The sequence below is a fragment of the Dermacentor variabilis genome, chromosome 3, assembly GCF_050947875.1.
Source record: "Dermacentor variabilis isolate Ectoservices chromosome 3, ASM5094787v1, whole genome shotgun sequence".
Lineage (NCBI taxonomy): Eukaryota > Metazoa > Arthropoda > Arachnida > Ixodida > Ixodidae > Dermacentor > Dermacentor variabilis.
The window spans coordinates 82,735,946-82,749,308 of record NC_134570.1 but is presented as its reverse complement, the minus strand read 5'-3'; the positions used below and the strand labels follow the sequence as shown (position 1 = coordinate 82,749,308).

Below are 13,363 nucleotides of genomic sequence, written 5' to 3'. Positions count from 1 at the left end.
GGATAGATTTCGTGAATTCTGTATACATTGAAGTAGGCGATCTTATGTCACAACATTCACCGACTAATCCAGCGACCGACCGGTCGATGGATGACCACGAATACTTATTGTGAAAACGGTGTTGCGTTAAAAGCTCTCGAAGACTTTTCGTTGGAATGTGCGGGTTACAAACATGAAAGGACACGTTTTTTTTTCTTTCTTTAGTGAAGAGAGACTGCTTCCCAAGAATCACTAAGTCAAAGGAACTTGCTAGATTCCTTCCTTTCTGCTTCAGAGCAGCGTCAAGTTTTAAAGAACGTAAGTTTGGCCATGTTGGCAGTCCATTTTAGCCTTCTAGCGCACAAAAGACACAGGGACAGTTCTGTATGTCCGTCGCACTAGGCCCGTGTCTTTTGTGTGCCAAAATCACTTAAAGCATATTTTAGTCTTTCTTTTCCCTGATGACAAGGTTTAAGGCTCGCTTTCTTTTTTTTTTCTTGGGGGGGGGGGGGGGCGCCACATTAGATCCATTTAGCATCCATGGGATCTTGGTATCTGGCTTCCACTTTCGGACCACTTTCGGACCACTTTCGTCAAAATAAGGTGATGTCATCTGCGGAGCAGCAGTAACGCGTAATTACAGCAAAAAGGCCGAAATAAAACCCAAATGCGCTTGTGTAAACTGCGCGCGCCTAGAACCGGAAGGAGAAGTGTTGCGATTACTCAAAAAATACTCGCGATCCCGGAGACAGCGCAGTCCAAATATGTCTGCTGATCGCGAAGATATATTGGCAATCTGAAAACCCCGTGACTCTGTCTCGGCTGCGTGTAGTGGTGTGTTGAAAACCGCGCTGGCGCCGGTTACCCTACCCATTTTTACCAATGAGCACAGGCGTCCCCCGGCCCAACACTCGGCTTTCATTAGGGGACTATCGTCCTGGGCAAGGTGGCCCTGCCATGAAAATCCCGTTGAACGCTTTAGGCACAGACAGACCTTGAAAAGGGGAGTCTGAGCCACTCCCACTCTGAGCCGCGTCCTAAAGCACCTATTTTGTGGTGATGTCCTTAAGTTAGGGATAACTACGCCTTTCCACGCGTTAAGTTTCCCTGATTAACGAGCACCAGGCCCCGAGCGCGCTTGTCCCTATTTTACCCGATGGCAGCTCTCACCTGCCTTCCACAGCCGTGGCGGATGCTTTACAACAAGGTCGTATGTGGCTTTAAAAAGGATGCCTGTCTGTCCCATGGCATCAATTTCCCGAAAGGGTGGTGTACTTACCAAGCGTTGAGGGAATGGCCGAACGCCAGGCCGCGGTGCGCGATTGTTCCTGTTTTACCCGTATATGAGGTAGCTACGTGGGCTTGTTGGTCTTCCATAAGTATGTACAGCGTAGCGCATAAAGGACGCGGACACATAAAAGAACGATGCGACAGACAAGAAGAAGGTAGTCCAATGTGTTGACGTAACAGTGTTGTTTTCTGCCCCCTATAAGCTGGGGAAGTTATGCAAGATGGGAAAACAGGGAAACAGGATAAAAAATGTCCAACAAGTATCGCATCGCACCGAGTATGTAGCGCGTAATGAAGGCATAGCCTACAGCAAACCACTGTCATGTAAACGATTTTGCGTAGGACAATCAGGTCGTTGCGTTGATGACAGGCTGCGCGGGCATGTGAATAATGTTAAAAAAAGATACAGGTGGTTGGTTAGCCATTCACTTCAGAGACCGCGGTTGCAAACCTAGGCTTGACCAGTGCACAATAATAGCAAAAAGCAAAAATAAAATTGCTCGCTTGATAATACAAGTACACAACATTTCTAAATTAGAAGGTGGCTGCATCATTGAGGCGTCAATTGCACTGACAGCAAAAGAGGGAGCTTTTTTGAGCGGATGCACGCGTGTGTAAAGATATATCTCGAGACATGAGCTGTGTTGTCGCAAGGGTGTAAAGAAGGGTTATGTTCTTTCCGAAATGAAATTGGGGTAAGTTCGTGCCTTGTGTGGACCATCATTATTTCTTGTGTCTGCGTTCTTTATGCGCGAAACTATACATACTTACCGGTAGGTACCTTCATTACAGAACATGCTCCGACAGCTGCTGTGGATGGACCGCGGGATTGGACCTATGGTGGGTGTTCTTCCCAAGCGAGGGGGTCCCATTCATTCACTGAGCACCGAGCACGACTTTTTAAGCATTGCTGGGGAAGGACACGGGGCATTCAGATGCCTTTTATCGCTCTACAGGGTCCCCTTTCGAGATGATAAATGTTTGTGAAAAGGCCGAGCGCCGGGTTGGCGGTCATCTACACCAACTAGAAAAAACCGGTAAGTTCCAGGCGGCAAAAGGCTGCCGTCGGAGTACTTCCAGCTTGCGAGCTCAAATATTTTACCACTGTTGTGGTGGTGGTACCAAACCACATGGTACACTAATGCGCATATCGTACAAACATGGTACAAACCACATGGCATGCGCATTGTGCAATACACATGTTATGCGCATTATAATCTTAATAAGATGGTACACTGATGCACCGAAGAAGACCTTGCATTTCCTCGCTGTCAACCGCATTTGGCTGGCCTTTTCCATTCCTTCGCGGCATTGACTTAATTGACAAGCTCTAACAGTTGCATCAATACCATCTCATCACCTTTCTCTCACCTGTACATAGCGCGAATATATGTTTTCTTGCTATGTTTTTCACCGCCCTCCTTTCTGTACCCGACCGTCTTCCATATCTAGAGAAGCACGTAGTTACCTGCACATATACCGGATGAATTCTTTGCACTTTATTAAAGAGCCATTCTTTTTTCCCTCTTGACAGATTAATCAACCGATCGACGTGACAACATTGATAAATTATTCAATTTCGTAATTTGACACTGATAATTGTCCACATTCATAACTAAACGAATCAGTCACAGAATTGTTATCTCACTGCTGCCCATCCAGCAAACTCTGGTTCACAGAGTATTGTTAGCATCACTAAGCATCGAGATCCATCGTAGCTATGTTGTATCTTTAACATTTCTCATTGTAACTAAAGATTTCTTCAGTGCTGTTACGGATAATCTTAACTAGAAAGGGGGAATTATTTCTCGCACTTCTGGCACAACTTACAACGCAGGGTCTTCCATCGTCGATGTCTTTGTTATGCCTTTGATAACAGAAGTACTCGCAGCCTGCCGCAGCCGAAAGCTGCAAAGCAATGCCAAAATGATAGTCATAAGTTCTCATACACAATAGGCAACAGTATCTGTTGAGATATGAGCAACGAGGGCTTCACGAAAGGTTCCTGTGAATTATTAGCGTATGCACTTAAATTGACGTATGCGAAGTCAAGTCGCTCATCTGTACACGTCTTGATGCAGTTATACGGAGGTTTACTTCTGAAACCTTTACACAGCATCGTGCCAGCGTTGTCCAAAGCAAGCAAGTTCAACATTCGCTGAATGGAGCGCTTAAAGATCCAGGCACTGCGCCACTATTTTGGTCTAGCTCGGAGGGATTCACATCGTGCAACAATCTTGTTTGCCAGAAATCATCCAATCCCAACCTAAGTAGCTGCTCATTGTTTCAGGAAGCAGGTTCGGCACCTTTCCGGCATGACGATCCCTAAATGGCCCTCTTGCCTTCCCAATGACCTCGAGCTCAAGTTTAAGAAGCTATCACCGCTCGTCAAGGCTGTCTTCCCCCAAGGTATATCACATCCCTTGTGCCGTCGGCGACAAGCACAGGTGCACCTTACTGTTGCGGGGATAACTGAGAAGAGCCATCACTCTTGAATAGTTATAACACCGACATTATTGTGACTATCCTGTGGTTACTGGACTGTACTTATCGTGCTGCATGGTGCCCTTAGACAATACGATCTTTCTGCGCTTGTTTGCGGGCGTGTATCTGAGATTTTAGGAAAGCCCGCTCTGACGTAGCTTACCTTCTCATGATTCTACACCTAAAGAATAAATCAATTTTAATGTTACTAAACGAGGCATATGGTGACCAGACGGACCGCCATGTCAATGGGCTGGTCTCTCTCGCCATCTCAACAGCTGCCGTTGTGATTTTGGCTACGCTAATTGCAGTTAAATTTACACGGTCGCATGTAGCGACGTCGGCGGCGCCGGAACTCTATTTTATCCTTTAATACGTTATAGAACTGCGTCCTGAAATCACCTGATAATATCCGGCATGAAACGTTTCCTCTTTTTTTCGTCTATCTTATCCACGCTTATTCGGCGTATACTTAAGACATTTGCGTCCAATTGGCAAATGGACATTTGCACACAGATAAGGCAGCGGCAATAGCGCCTCCAGCGAAAGTAACCTTTTGCGTCAACTCACCTCGGGCGAAACGTCGACACTGGGGGAAATGCACGGAGGGCGTCGAAATGGTTTTAGGCGTTCTGAAAGAGGATCTTGATCAAAATTATTGCGCAGATTTCTACTTAGGCTGCAGATGCGTACGCTCCGCGAGGGCTGCCCGCTCTAATCGAATGTGGCATCTACCTTACCTGCACTAAATGTATAACATTCGATACGCAAAGCCTGTGACTTGAGTTTCGGGTGCCTCGCCTGAATACCGACGCACGCGTGGTACAGCGCAATACGTACGATACTTAAATAGGCACCCTGTGCATGTGGCATGTGACTGCGCAGTTTTCTGCACCAACTAGAATGGATGACAAGAAGGGGTGCGTGAGCCTATGAAATGTTGCCAGCATTTACAAAATCATAGTCGATCAAGAAACGGCAGTGCAGATACCGCTCTTATCTTGTGCGGTTTAGCTGAGGGAATAGCTTTACACTTTCTTCCACATAACATGACAGGATTTAGCAATATCTCAAATAGTATGGGCGTGCTAATAGTAGTTTTTCAGAGTGAATCTAATACGAATCGAATAGTGCCAGAACCGAACCGAATCGTATATGGACTCCTTTTTCAATAGGCATCCAATAATTAACGTGTAATTTCAACATGATTCTACACCGATGTTCCCATCCTAGTATTCAAAGCGTTAGAAAGTCTCTGTTATTGCGTTGCACGTTGTGAAGCGTTCTTCTTTAGGGCTACAGGTAGAAACAAATAAGCAGTTCGTTCGCATTCTCGTGACTTTTCGGAGTATGCAGATATAGTATTGGCCAAGTCGGAAAATTCGGGCTTTTCGAGCCACCTTGTTCCGTACGATTACCGAACTACTCGCATTTTATTTCTATTACGGCCACTGGAATAAAATTTGTTTCGCATTTCTTGCTTTAATCTTATTTTTGGTTGCACACCGCGCACAATTTCAAACGTTCGAAATCCTTTTGAAAACTATTTTTATGGATGCATAATGACTTTTCCATTCGTAGACCCACTTGAATAGAACAATATGCAATTGGTATTCGAAAGGTTCGTACATTAGGTGACCCCCAGTAAATACAATTCTAGTATCGCGAAGATAACGGTTTTTATCCTACCTGCAACATCTTGATTCCTCATGTCCACTTCCCAGTACGCTTCAATATCCTTGATGTCACACCATGCTTTGGCATTGCATAATCCGAGGGTTACATTTACTGTATTGTCATCTTTCGTGAAACCAATGCTCTGCTGCATTGCAAAATAAAAGCGCCGCAAGAAGCGGTATTACAAAGTTTATTAGCAAATGAAAACTTTTACGTGCAACAATATTTCAACACTGAGGCCCATCACCCATTATCGTGCCGCTAAACGTAACGCACAATATCCCTTTCTTTTTTGTCTTTTTTCTTAAATATGTTTGTTACTTGAAGTTCTGAATCCTGCTTTCATTTCAATATCACATACCATAAGTGACGAGAAATTTCGAGCAAGTTCCTAGGCTACCTTATTAGCCACGTCTGCAGACGATATTAAACCGCGTTGCAATTACTTTCTTTCACACTGGTTCCACACTCTGTGCCGCTTTGCCCTACTTGTTGCTGTCTCGGTCCCAGTCGATTCGTCGTTCCAAGCCGAGTCTCGCTAAAGGCGCACGCCTACTGCGTGTGCTTCTTTCTAAGTGCGCATTCCGCGCTTTTTTACCTCGCTGGGAACTAGCGTGATGAAACTACACGCAAGAAAGAAGGGACGCGCATAAATAACTCGTGCTCCGTTTCGTACCGCTATAGTTGCATCGTGCTCAGTGTAAACCAACTTGCCAAATTTTCCGTTCTGTTAAGATTCATTTTCACCCTTGTGCTTATTTTCGTTTTATTATTTCTTCCTCCGAATTTTTGCCTTTCTCTTATTTTTCTTTCGAGTAGAAGTTTTCCGTATGAAACAAAAAAGAAAGAAAGCAGTAGACAATGTAGTCACTGTTCAGCGCTTGCGTTGTGCCCTCTCTTGTCTTAGTGTCTCGTACTGTTCGCAGTATGAACCTTAACTGGCTAGAAGCACTGAACGTTATTCTGAGCCCATAATATTTTATGTCAATAAGCCTAGGGCAGTAGTAGATTGGCTTAGTCTCTGTTTCATTCTTGTTGCAGTGGTTTGTAGCGTTTTCATATGTATTTTGTCGTCCCTGTCTTCGTTTCTCGCTGCACATCTCAGCCTTAAGGGTGGCTACAAACGTGGACTTTCTATTTAGAGGCGAGCATTTATGTAGCGCTTGCCAAGTAAGCATAAAAACTGGCCGTCAATTACATAAATTTCTACCCCGTTTATGTCCGGACGTCGCCTACACAACTCGTTTTCTTGCATCACGCTAGAAAGAAGTCAACAACCAGCTTCACTGCGGTGGCACCCCAGATGCTTCCGTAGAGAACTTTCTTACGAACTGTCCGTAATCTGATCTTCGGAGTCCACATTCGTGATAACTTGAGCCACCGGATAAACGCGACTTCTTGTGACCAAAATATTTGTTAAATGGTCATGTTTCGCTAAATAGAGATGCGCTTTGACAGCTGTAAGCTATCGCGACTCCGATTCTGACTAGATTCTGTCAACGTGTTCAACTTACATTACTCTACTTCGCGTCTGCTTTTAGAACTGCTAGAACAATTGCGACATTTCCTTCTATTACCTGCTTTTCTTTTCTTGGTTTTTTTCTTCCTTTTTGTCTTGTTCTTTTTCTCGCTCTTCGTCGTTTTTACAACCCCTACATCTCCCGTCCCGGTTTAGGGTAGCAAACCGGAAACTCGCCTCTGGTTAACCTCCCTGCCATTCCCTCTCTCACTCTCTCTATCTCTCTCTCTTATTTGGGCGCCTATAATAGTGTTTTAGTTGCACGGTATGCATGATCATCTATTAACGCAAGTTCATATATGACGTTCCTTCTGGTGATCTTTTCCTATTGTTAATCCTTACATTTTATTTTCTCTCCCCCTCTCTCTTCTTAGACTATATAACATGCAGCTGTATTTGTGGTATTTGTGTGCGTATAATGTGGAAAAAGAAGGGTAGCTTCAAATTTTAACTATTAAGGAAAGCAGCGAAAACAAAAAAAAATTATTTTTGCTCTAAACTGAGCGTGAACAGGACACATGGCGGACAAAATTTCATGCAAAAGCAACAAGTTTTCTCTAAACTCGGACATCTATATTACCGGAAAAAGGAAAATAGATAGCGATATACACCGCTCCTCGTCATACCACACAGTATTGCTTGCCAGTTGCAGCGCTTCCAAGCTTGCACGTGCAGTTGGTCGTTACTTTCTGAAACAAGCAAGAAATTATAATGCAGCTAATCACCCTCTTGAAGTTGCAACAGCGCCAACAGTACATCGTAATTATCAGCGTGAAGTCCAGCGACGTACGCGTGACCTTTGGTTAACTATGCGAGGCAACTAAGAGACATTTCTACTCACAGCACGGGCTAAAGCGTAAGCAGTACAAAAAAAAAGGATTGAATGAAATACCGTTCGTTTCTTATGCAATCTTTTTCGGCTTACGCAACTTATGTACAAAAACAATGTCCGATTCCTCTGCGCCAATGACTAAGCAAGCTATGTTCTACTCAACCTGATTACGCAGGGTGTAACTACTATGAGCGAGTCTGCTCTACTTAGGTAGTGCTGTGAAATATTGATCATTGACACATATATTGAAGCAATAATTTTTGCTTCGCGTAATGTTAAGGCAGCACAATAATACTTACAACATAATTGCAGATCGCTGGAGATAAAGAATCAAGTGAATTCATGTGAGGCTTGTGGTGTCGTCCTTATGAGGCGGGTATGCGAGGTGTTTTACGTACTGACGAAGCGAATAGTTCTCAATTTGTGTAAATAAACAACACAGGATCGAGACGGGGTGAGGCAGCAGGTGTTTCAATTTTCATTGTCGAGGCAGCTTAAGCTGCGCTGTAGCGCCTCAAGTACACCTTAGGCATTGCAACTACCACTCTAACAAACTGCATCAGGGTTTTAATTCGTAGTTGCAGTGAACAGATCGGTTTCGAAAACAATGCGTGCCTCGTCATAACGGCAGTCGGTTGTTGCCGTTGCGTCTGGGGCATGCCATATTGCCGATAAAGGCTACTGAGGGCAACTATGAATGCCAGAATGATAGGCTATACATCATCATAATAAAAATAATAATCATCATCATCAGCCTGGCTGCACCCACTGCAGGGCAAAGGCCTCCCTGATACTTCTCCAACTGCACCGATCATATGCTAATTGTGGCCATGCTGTCCCTGCAAACTTCTTAATCTGATCTGCCCACCTAACTTTCTGCCACCCCCTGCTACGCTTCCCTTCTCTTGGAATTGAGTCCGTCACCCTTAATGACCATCGGTTATATTCGCTGTTCATTACATGCCCTCTCAATGCCCATTTCATTTTCTTGATTTCAACCAAGATGTCATTAACTCACGTTTGTTCCCTCACCCAATCTGCTCTCTTCTTATCCCTCTCCCTAACATTACACCCATCATTCTTCTTTCCATAGCTCGTTGCGTCGTCCTCAATTTGAGTAGAACCCTTTTCGTAAGCCTCCAGGTTTCTGCCCCGTAGGTGAGTACTGGTAAGACACAGCTGTTATGCACTTTTCTCTTGAGGGATAATGGCAAGCTGCTCTTCATGATCCGAGAATGCCTACCAAACGCACCCCAGCCCATTCTTATTCTTCTGATTATTTCAGTCTCATGATCCGCATCCGCCGTCACTACCTCCTCTAAGTAGGTGTATTCCCTTACCACTTCCAGTGCCTCGCTACCTATCGCAAAGTGCTGTTCTCTTCCGAGACTGTTAAACATCACTTTAGTTTTCTGCAGATTAATTTTTAGACCCACCCTTCTGCTTTACCTCTCCAGGCCAGTGAGCATGCATTGCAATTGGTCCCCTGATTTACTAAGCAAGGCAATATCATCTGCGAATTGCAGGTTACTAAGGTATTCTCCACTAACTCTTATCCCCAATTCTTCCCAATCCAGGCCTCTGAATACCTCCTGTAAACACGCTGTGAATAGCATTGGAGAGATCGTATCTCCCTGCCTGACGCCTTTCTTTATTGGGATGTTGTTGCTTTCTTTATGGAGGACTACGGTGCCTGTGGAGCCGCTATGAATATATTTCAATATATTTACATACGGCTCGTCTACACCCTGATTCCATAACGCCTGCATGACTGCTGAGGTCTCGACTGAATCAAACACTTTCTCGTAACCAATGAGAGCTACATATAAGGTTTGGTTATATTCCGCACATTTCTCTATCACCGGATTGATAGTGAGAATATGGTTTATTGTTGAGTAGCCTTTACGGAATCCAGCCTGGTCCTTTGGTTGACAGAAGTCTAAGGTGTTCCTGATTCTATTTGCGATTACCTTAGTAAATACATTGTAGGCAACGGACAGTAAGCTGGTCGGTCCATAATTTCTCAAGTCTTTGGCGTCCCCTTTCTTATGGATTAAGATTAAATTGGCGTTCTTCCAAGGTTCCGGTACGCTTGAGGTCATGACACATTGCGTATACAGGGTGGCCAGTTCTTCTGGAACAATCTGCCCGCCATGCGTCCTTCAACATATCTGCTGTTACCTGATCCTCCCCAGCTGCCTTCCCCCTTTGCATAACTCCCACGGCTTTCTTTACTTCTTCCGGCGTTACTTGTGGGATGTCAACTTATATATATATATATATATATATATATATATATATATATATATATATATATATATATATATATATATATATATATATTCGGATATACCCTGCATCCGCTTTATCCTGATGCGGATCCTGTAGAATCGGTTGCACAGCTGTCTTATTGCTTAAATCGCAGCCTCATATGCGCTGAAATAAAAGAAGGGATGAATGGAGTAACGGTGATTTAACATGTGATGCCAAGAAAGTGCCTTACCAAAGTCGGCCTGCATTTATTTTCATTGAGCCCATCCACGATAGAGTTGTGGTCTGGCTCCGAGACAGTGTAAGGAATGCATGTGCTGTTTTCCTGCAGCGAAAGGTTTACGGGTGTTTTAAAGATAGCTAGTAATACGCACGCTGCATTAAAGGAGTAAAGAAGTACCGACAAAAAATTGTGAACTCGAGTTAACTTGTGAGATTGATTTATGTGGACACACAAACATCGTCTACAACATATCAATGGCGAATACAGCTTAGAGCCTATTTAAATTTTAAAGTACGTGCCTGGACAGAACGGCGAAACGTGGCACCACGCGACATTGACATCAAGCAAGAAAGATTGTAAAGAAGCTAGGAAACGCTACGCCACGAGTTTTCGCTGCCATCGAGGCGGAGCCGGCTAGCGTGAAAGTCTCGCCGGTCCGATCGTCCGGGTGCTTTTTGTTTCCCTCTCCCTGGTCGAGACGTTGGCCTTTTTCGCCGCTGACGGTGGCACAATAACCGGCTAAAATTTGCTACATACTTGAAATGACTCATAAAGTGACTTGTAAACTGTGCATGTTATAAAACGTTGCCCCAAATCGTAAATCGCTGGCGTGATTTTGATTCGCAAGCGCTCAGCGCAGCCGCCGCAGCAATCATCTCTGCGAAGTGGCTCACCCGGCTAACGTGTTTTCTCATCGCTACCAACGGCATCGGTAGAACTAACTCTATTGTCACTTATGAGCGAGAGAATGTGCAGAAGTTTAGTGTGTTGACGAATATAGGTGCTTTATTACGAGCTGCGCACTGATCGCAAAGGCCGTCGGCCCCAGATCGGACGGTCAGCCAGCGAGCTAGGCCTATATACCGTTTCCCAGCGATCACCAGCTCGCCTCGCTTGCTCGTTCGCTACCGTCGGCGTCGATAAGCGGAAGAAGAGGCCCGAGTTCGTGCGCGCCGCTGGACGCTTAGAATGGACCCCGCTGAAGAGCAGCCAGATTTGCTCGTTTCATTTCGAGCGAGCCTGGTACAAACAAAACCCGCTGAGCTTAGAGCAGTCCGATGATTTCCCACAATCACTACGTACCCGCAAGCCTGATGCCTTAGTGATGTTGTACCGACTTTTACCCCGCCTTGTGTGCTGCTCCGGAATATGCTTCATTCCCAAAGCACCCTCGAGAAATGGTTAGTACCACTTGTAGCGGTGCGTACGCGTATGGATAGCTGTCGCTGGCCGCACTTTCCGAGTCGCTGCTTCGTAGTGAATCCTATCAAAAGTGTTTGGCCACGTCTAATACGGCGGCGGCTCGCGCCTGCAGGAACTAGTCGCCGCTGGAGGACGAAAACGAGGACGATGATGATGGCGAGGACGTCGCAAAGCACGTGCAGGCGTTGCATACGAACTAGCAACGCGAAGCTCGTGCGCCGGCGCATCAAAGTTAGGGGGCTCCACGAGGTCCAACACCTTCAGCTGTCCCGACAGAGGCACCCCTCAGGGAGCTATACTCTATCCACTGCTATTTAATGTGGGGATGAGAAAGCTAGACCTGGAGCTTGACAAATACCCTAATCTCGGCTGTGCGATATATGCCATGACATCACGTTCTGGGCTCACCAGGGGTCCTATTGGGACAAGCAAGGAACTCGTCAAGAGGCTATTGACGCAGTCGTGGAATTTGCAAGGGAGGCGGACATGGCATGCGCACCCGTAAAATCGGAATTAATTCGGGTGCGTGCCAAATATGCAAGACAGAAGGACTGGGTGCCAATTACTCTGACTGTCAACGGGATGCCAATTCGTGAAGTGGAGACACTCAGAATATTGGGGATGTGGATACAGCAGAACGCTGGAACATCCCACACCCTTCAAAAACTCAAGGGGGTCACAAGAAACGTGGCCAGAATGATGCGGAGAGTGGCAAGAAGCAGAGAGGGCCTAACTGAGGGAGAGACCATCAGCCTGGTTCACGCATTCGTAATTAGCTGAATCACATACGTCCTTCCGTATCAGGCCTTGACAAACGAAGAGCTCATACAGGCCAACACAATATCAAGAAAAGCCCTCAAAGCCGCTTTTGGTCTTCCCGAATGCGCTAGCACAGAGAGATTCGAGGGACTGGGTCTGCACAATACATTTTACGAGTACGCAGTCGCGATGCTATATGCTCAGAAAGAACGACATTGTTCTTCAACTTAGGGCAGAGAACTATTGGCGTGGTAAGGCTTTCCCCTGAGACCCCAGTATTGCGGAGAGGAAATGGCACACATAGACCGCAACGTTCGATCGCACATTTCGGTGGCTCCAATTACCAAAAACATGCACCCCAAGTACCATCCCGGACGAGGTAGAGCAAGGGTAAAGACTCTTCACAACCGTTTTGGCATGGGGCCGGGAGTGTCTTACACAGATGCCAGTCGAACCAGCTCAGACACCTTCAATATAGTCTCTACATGTAAGAACAACATAACAACGACATCCTTCAAAACCACCTCGGCATGCGGGACAGAGGCTGCAGCCATCGCCTTGGCCCTTCAGGACGCCGAGCGCCAAACCAATTCGGCTGTCATATTATCCGACTCACAAGCGACTTGCCGTCTGTTTCTACATGGAACGGCAACTCAATTAATACTCCAAATTTTAGGTAATCAACTAGAAGGGCATCGCACTATCATATGGTGTCCGGCACACGAAGGACTGGCAGGAAACGCGAGGGCAGACCGTATTGCTCGAGGATTAAACGTCCGAGTAACGGCATAGCCTAGCGACGACCTTCCACCGAATTCTTGTGACATCCTCCTACAGCAAAAGCAGGAGCGGAGACATTTTGGACGCCATCACTCCAATTTAGGCAGCAAACAGGAGAGGGACTTGCGTCGTTTTCCGATGAACACATACGCCAACCTGCACCACGTAAACGGAATACGTCCCACGAGGTTGGCTGACGAGTGCCCGTGGTGCACAGACACACCCACACTAAAGCATATCACATGGGAGTGCCCCAGGAGGCCTCCGCAGATAGACAGCCCCATATTACACCAACATCTACTACTGAGGAATAGGCAGTGGGAGGCATGGCTTGCGCACGAGGGTT

The 13,363-nt window shown here is 45.9% G+C and overlaps 1 protein-coding gene across 2 annotated transcripts in view; it reads right to left on the bottom strand.

Moving 5' to 3' along the window:
* Positions 1–13,363, bottom strand: part of LOC142575978 (uncharacterized) — a 41,912-nt gene that overhangs the window by 22,685 nt on the left and 5,864 nt on the right. For both annotated transcript variants that reach the window (XM_075685845.1, XM_075685844.1), the window contains exons 4-8: positions 10,285–10,377; positions 7,576–7,638; positions 5,443–5,575; positions 4,324–4,385; positions 3,100–3,177 (exon numbers count right to left, since the gene is read on the bottom strand). In XM_075685845.1, the coding sequence (XP_075541960.1) occupies positions 3,100–3,177; positions 4,324–4,385; positions 5,443–5,575; positions 7,576–7,638; positions 10,285–10,377 (429 nt within the window). The remainder of the gene's footprint in view (positions 1–3,099; positions 3,178–4,323; positions 4,386–5,442; positions 5,576–7,575; positions 7,639–10,284; positions 10,378–13,363) is intronic.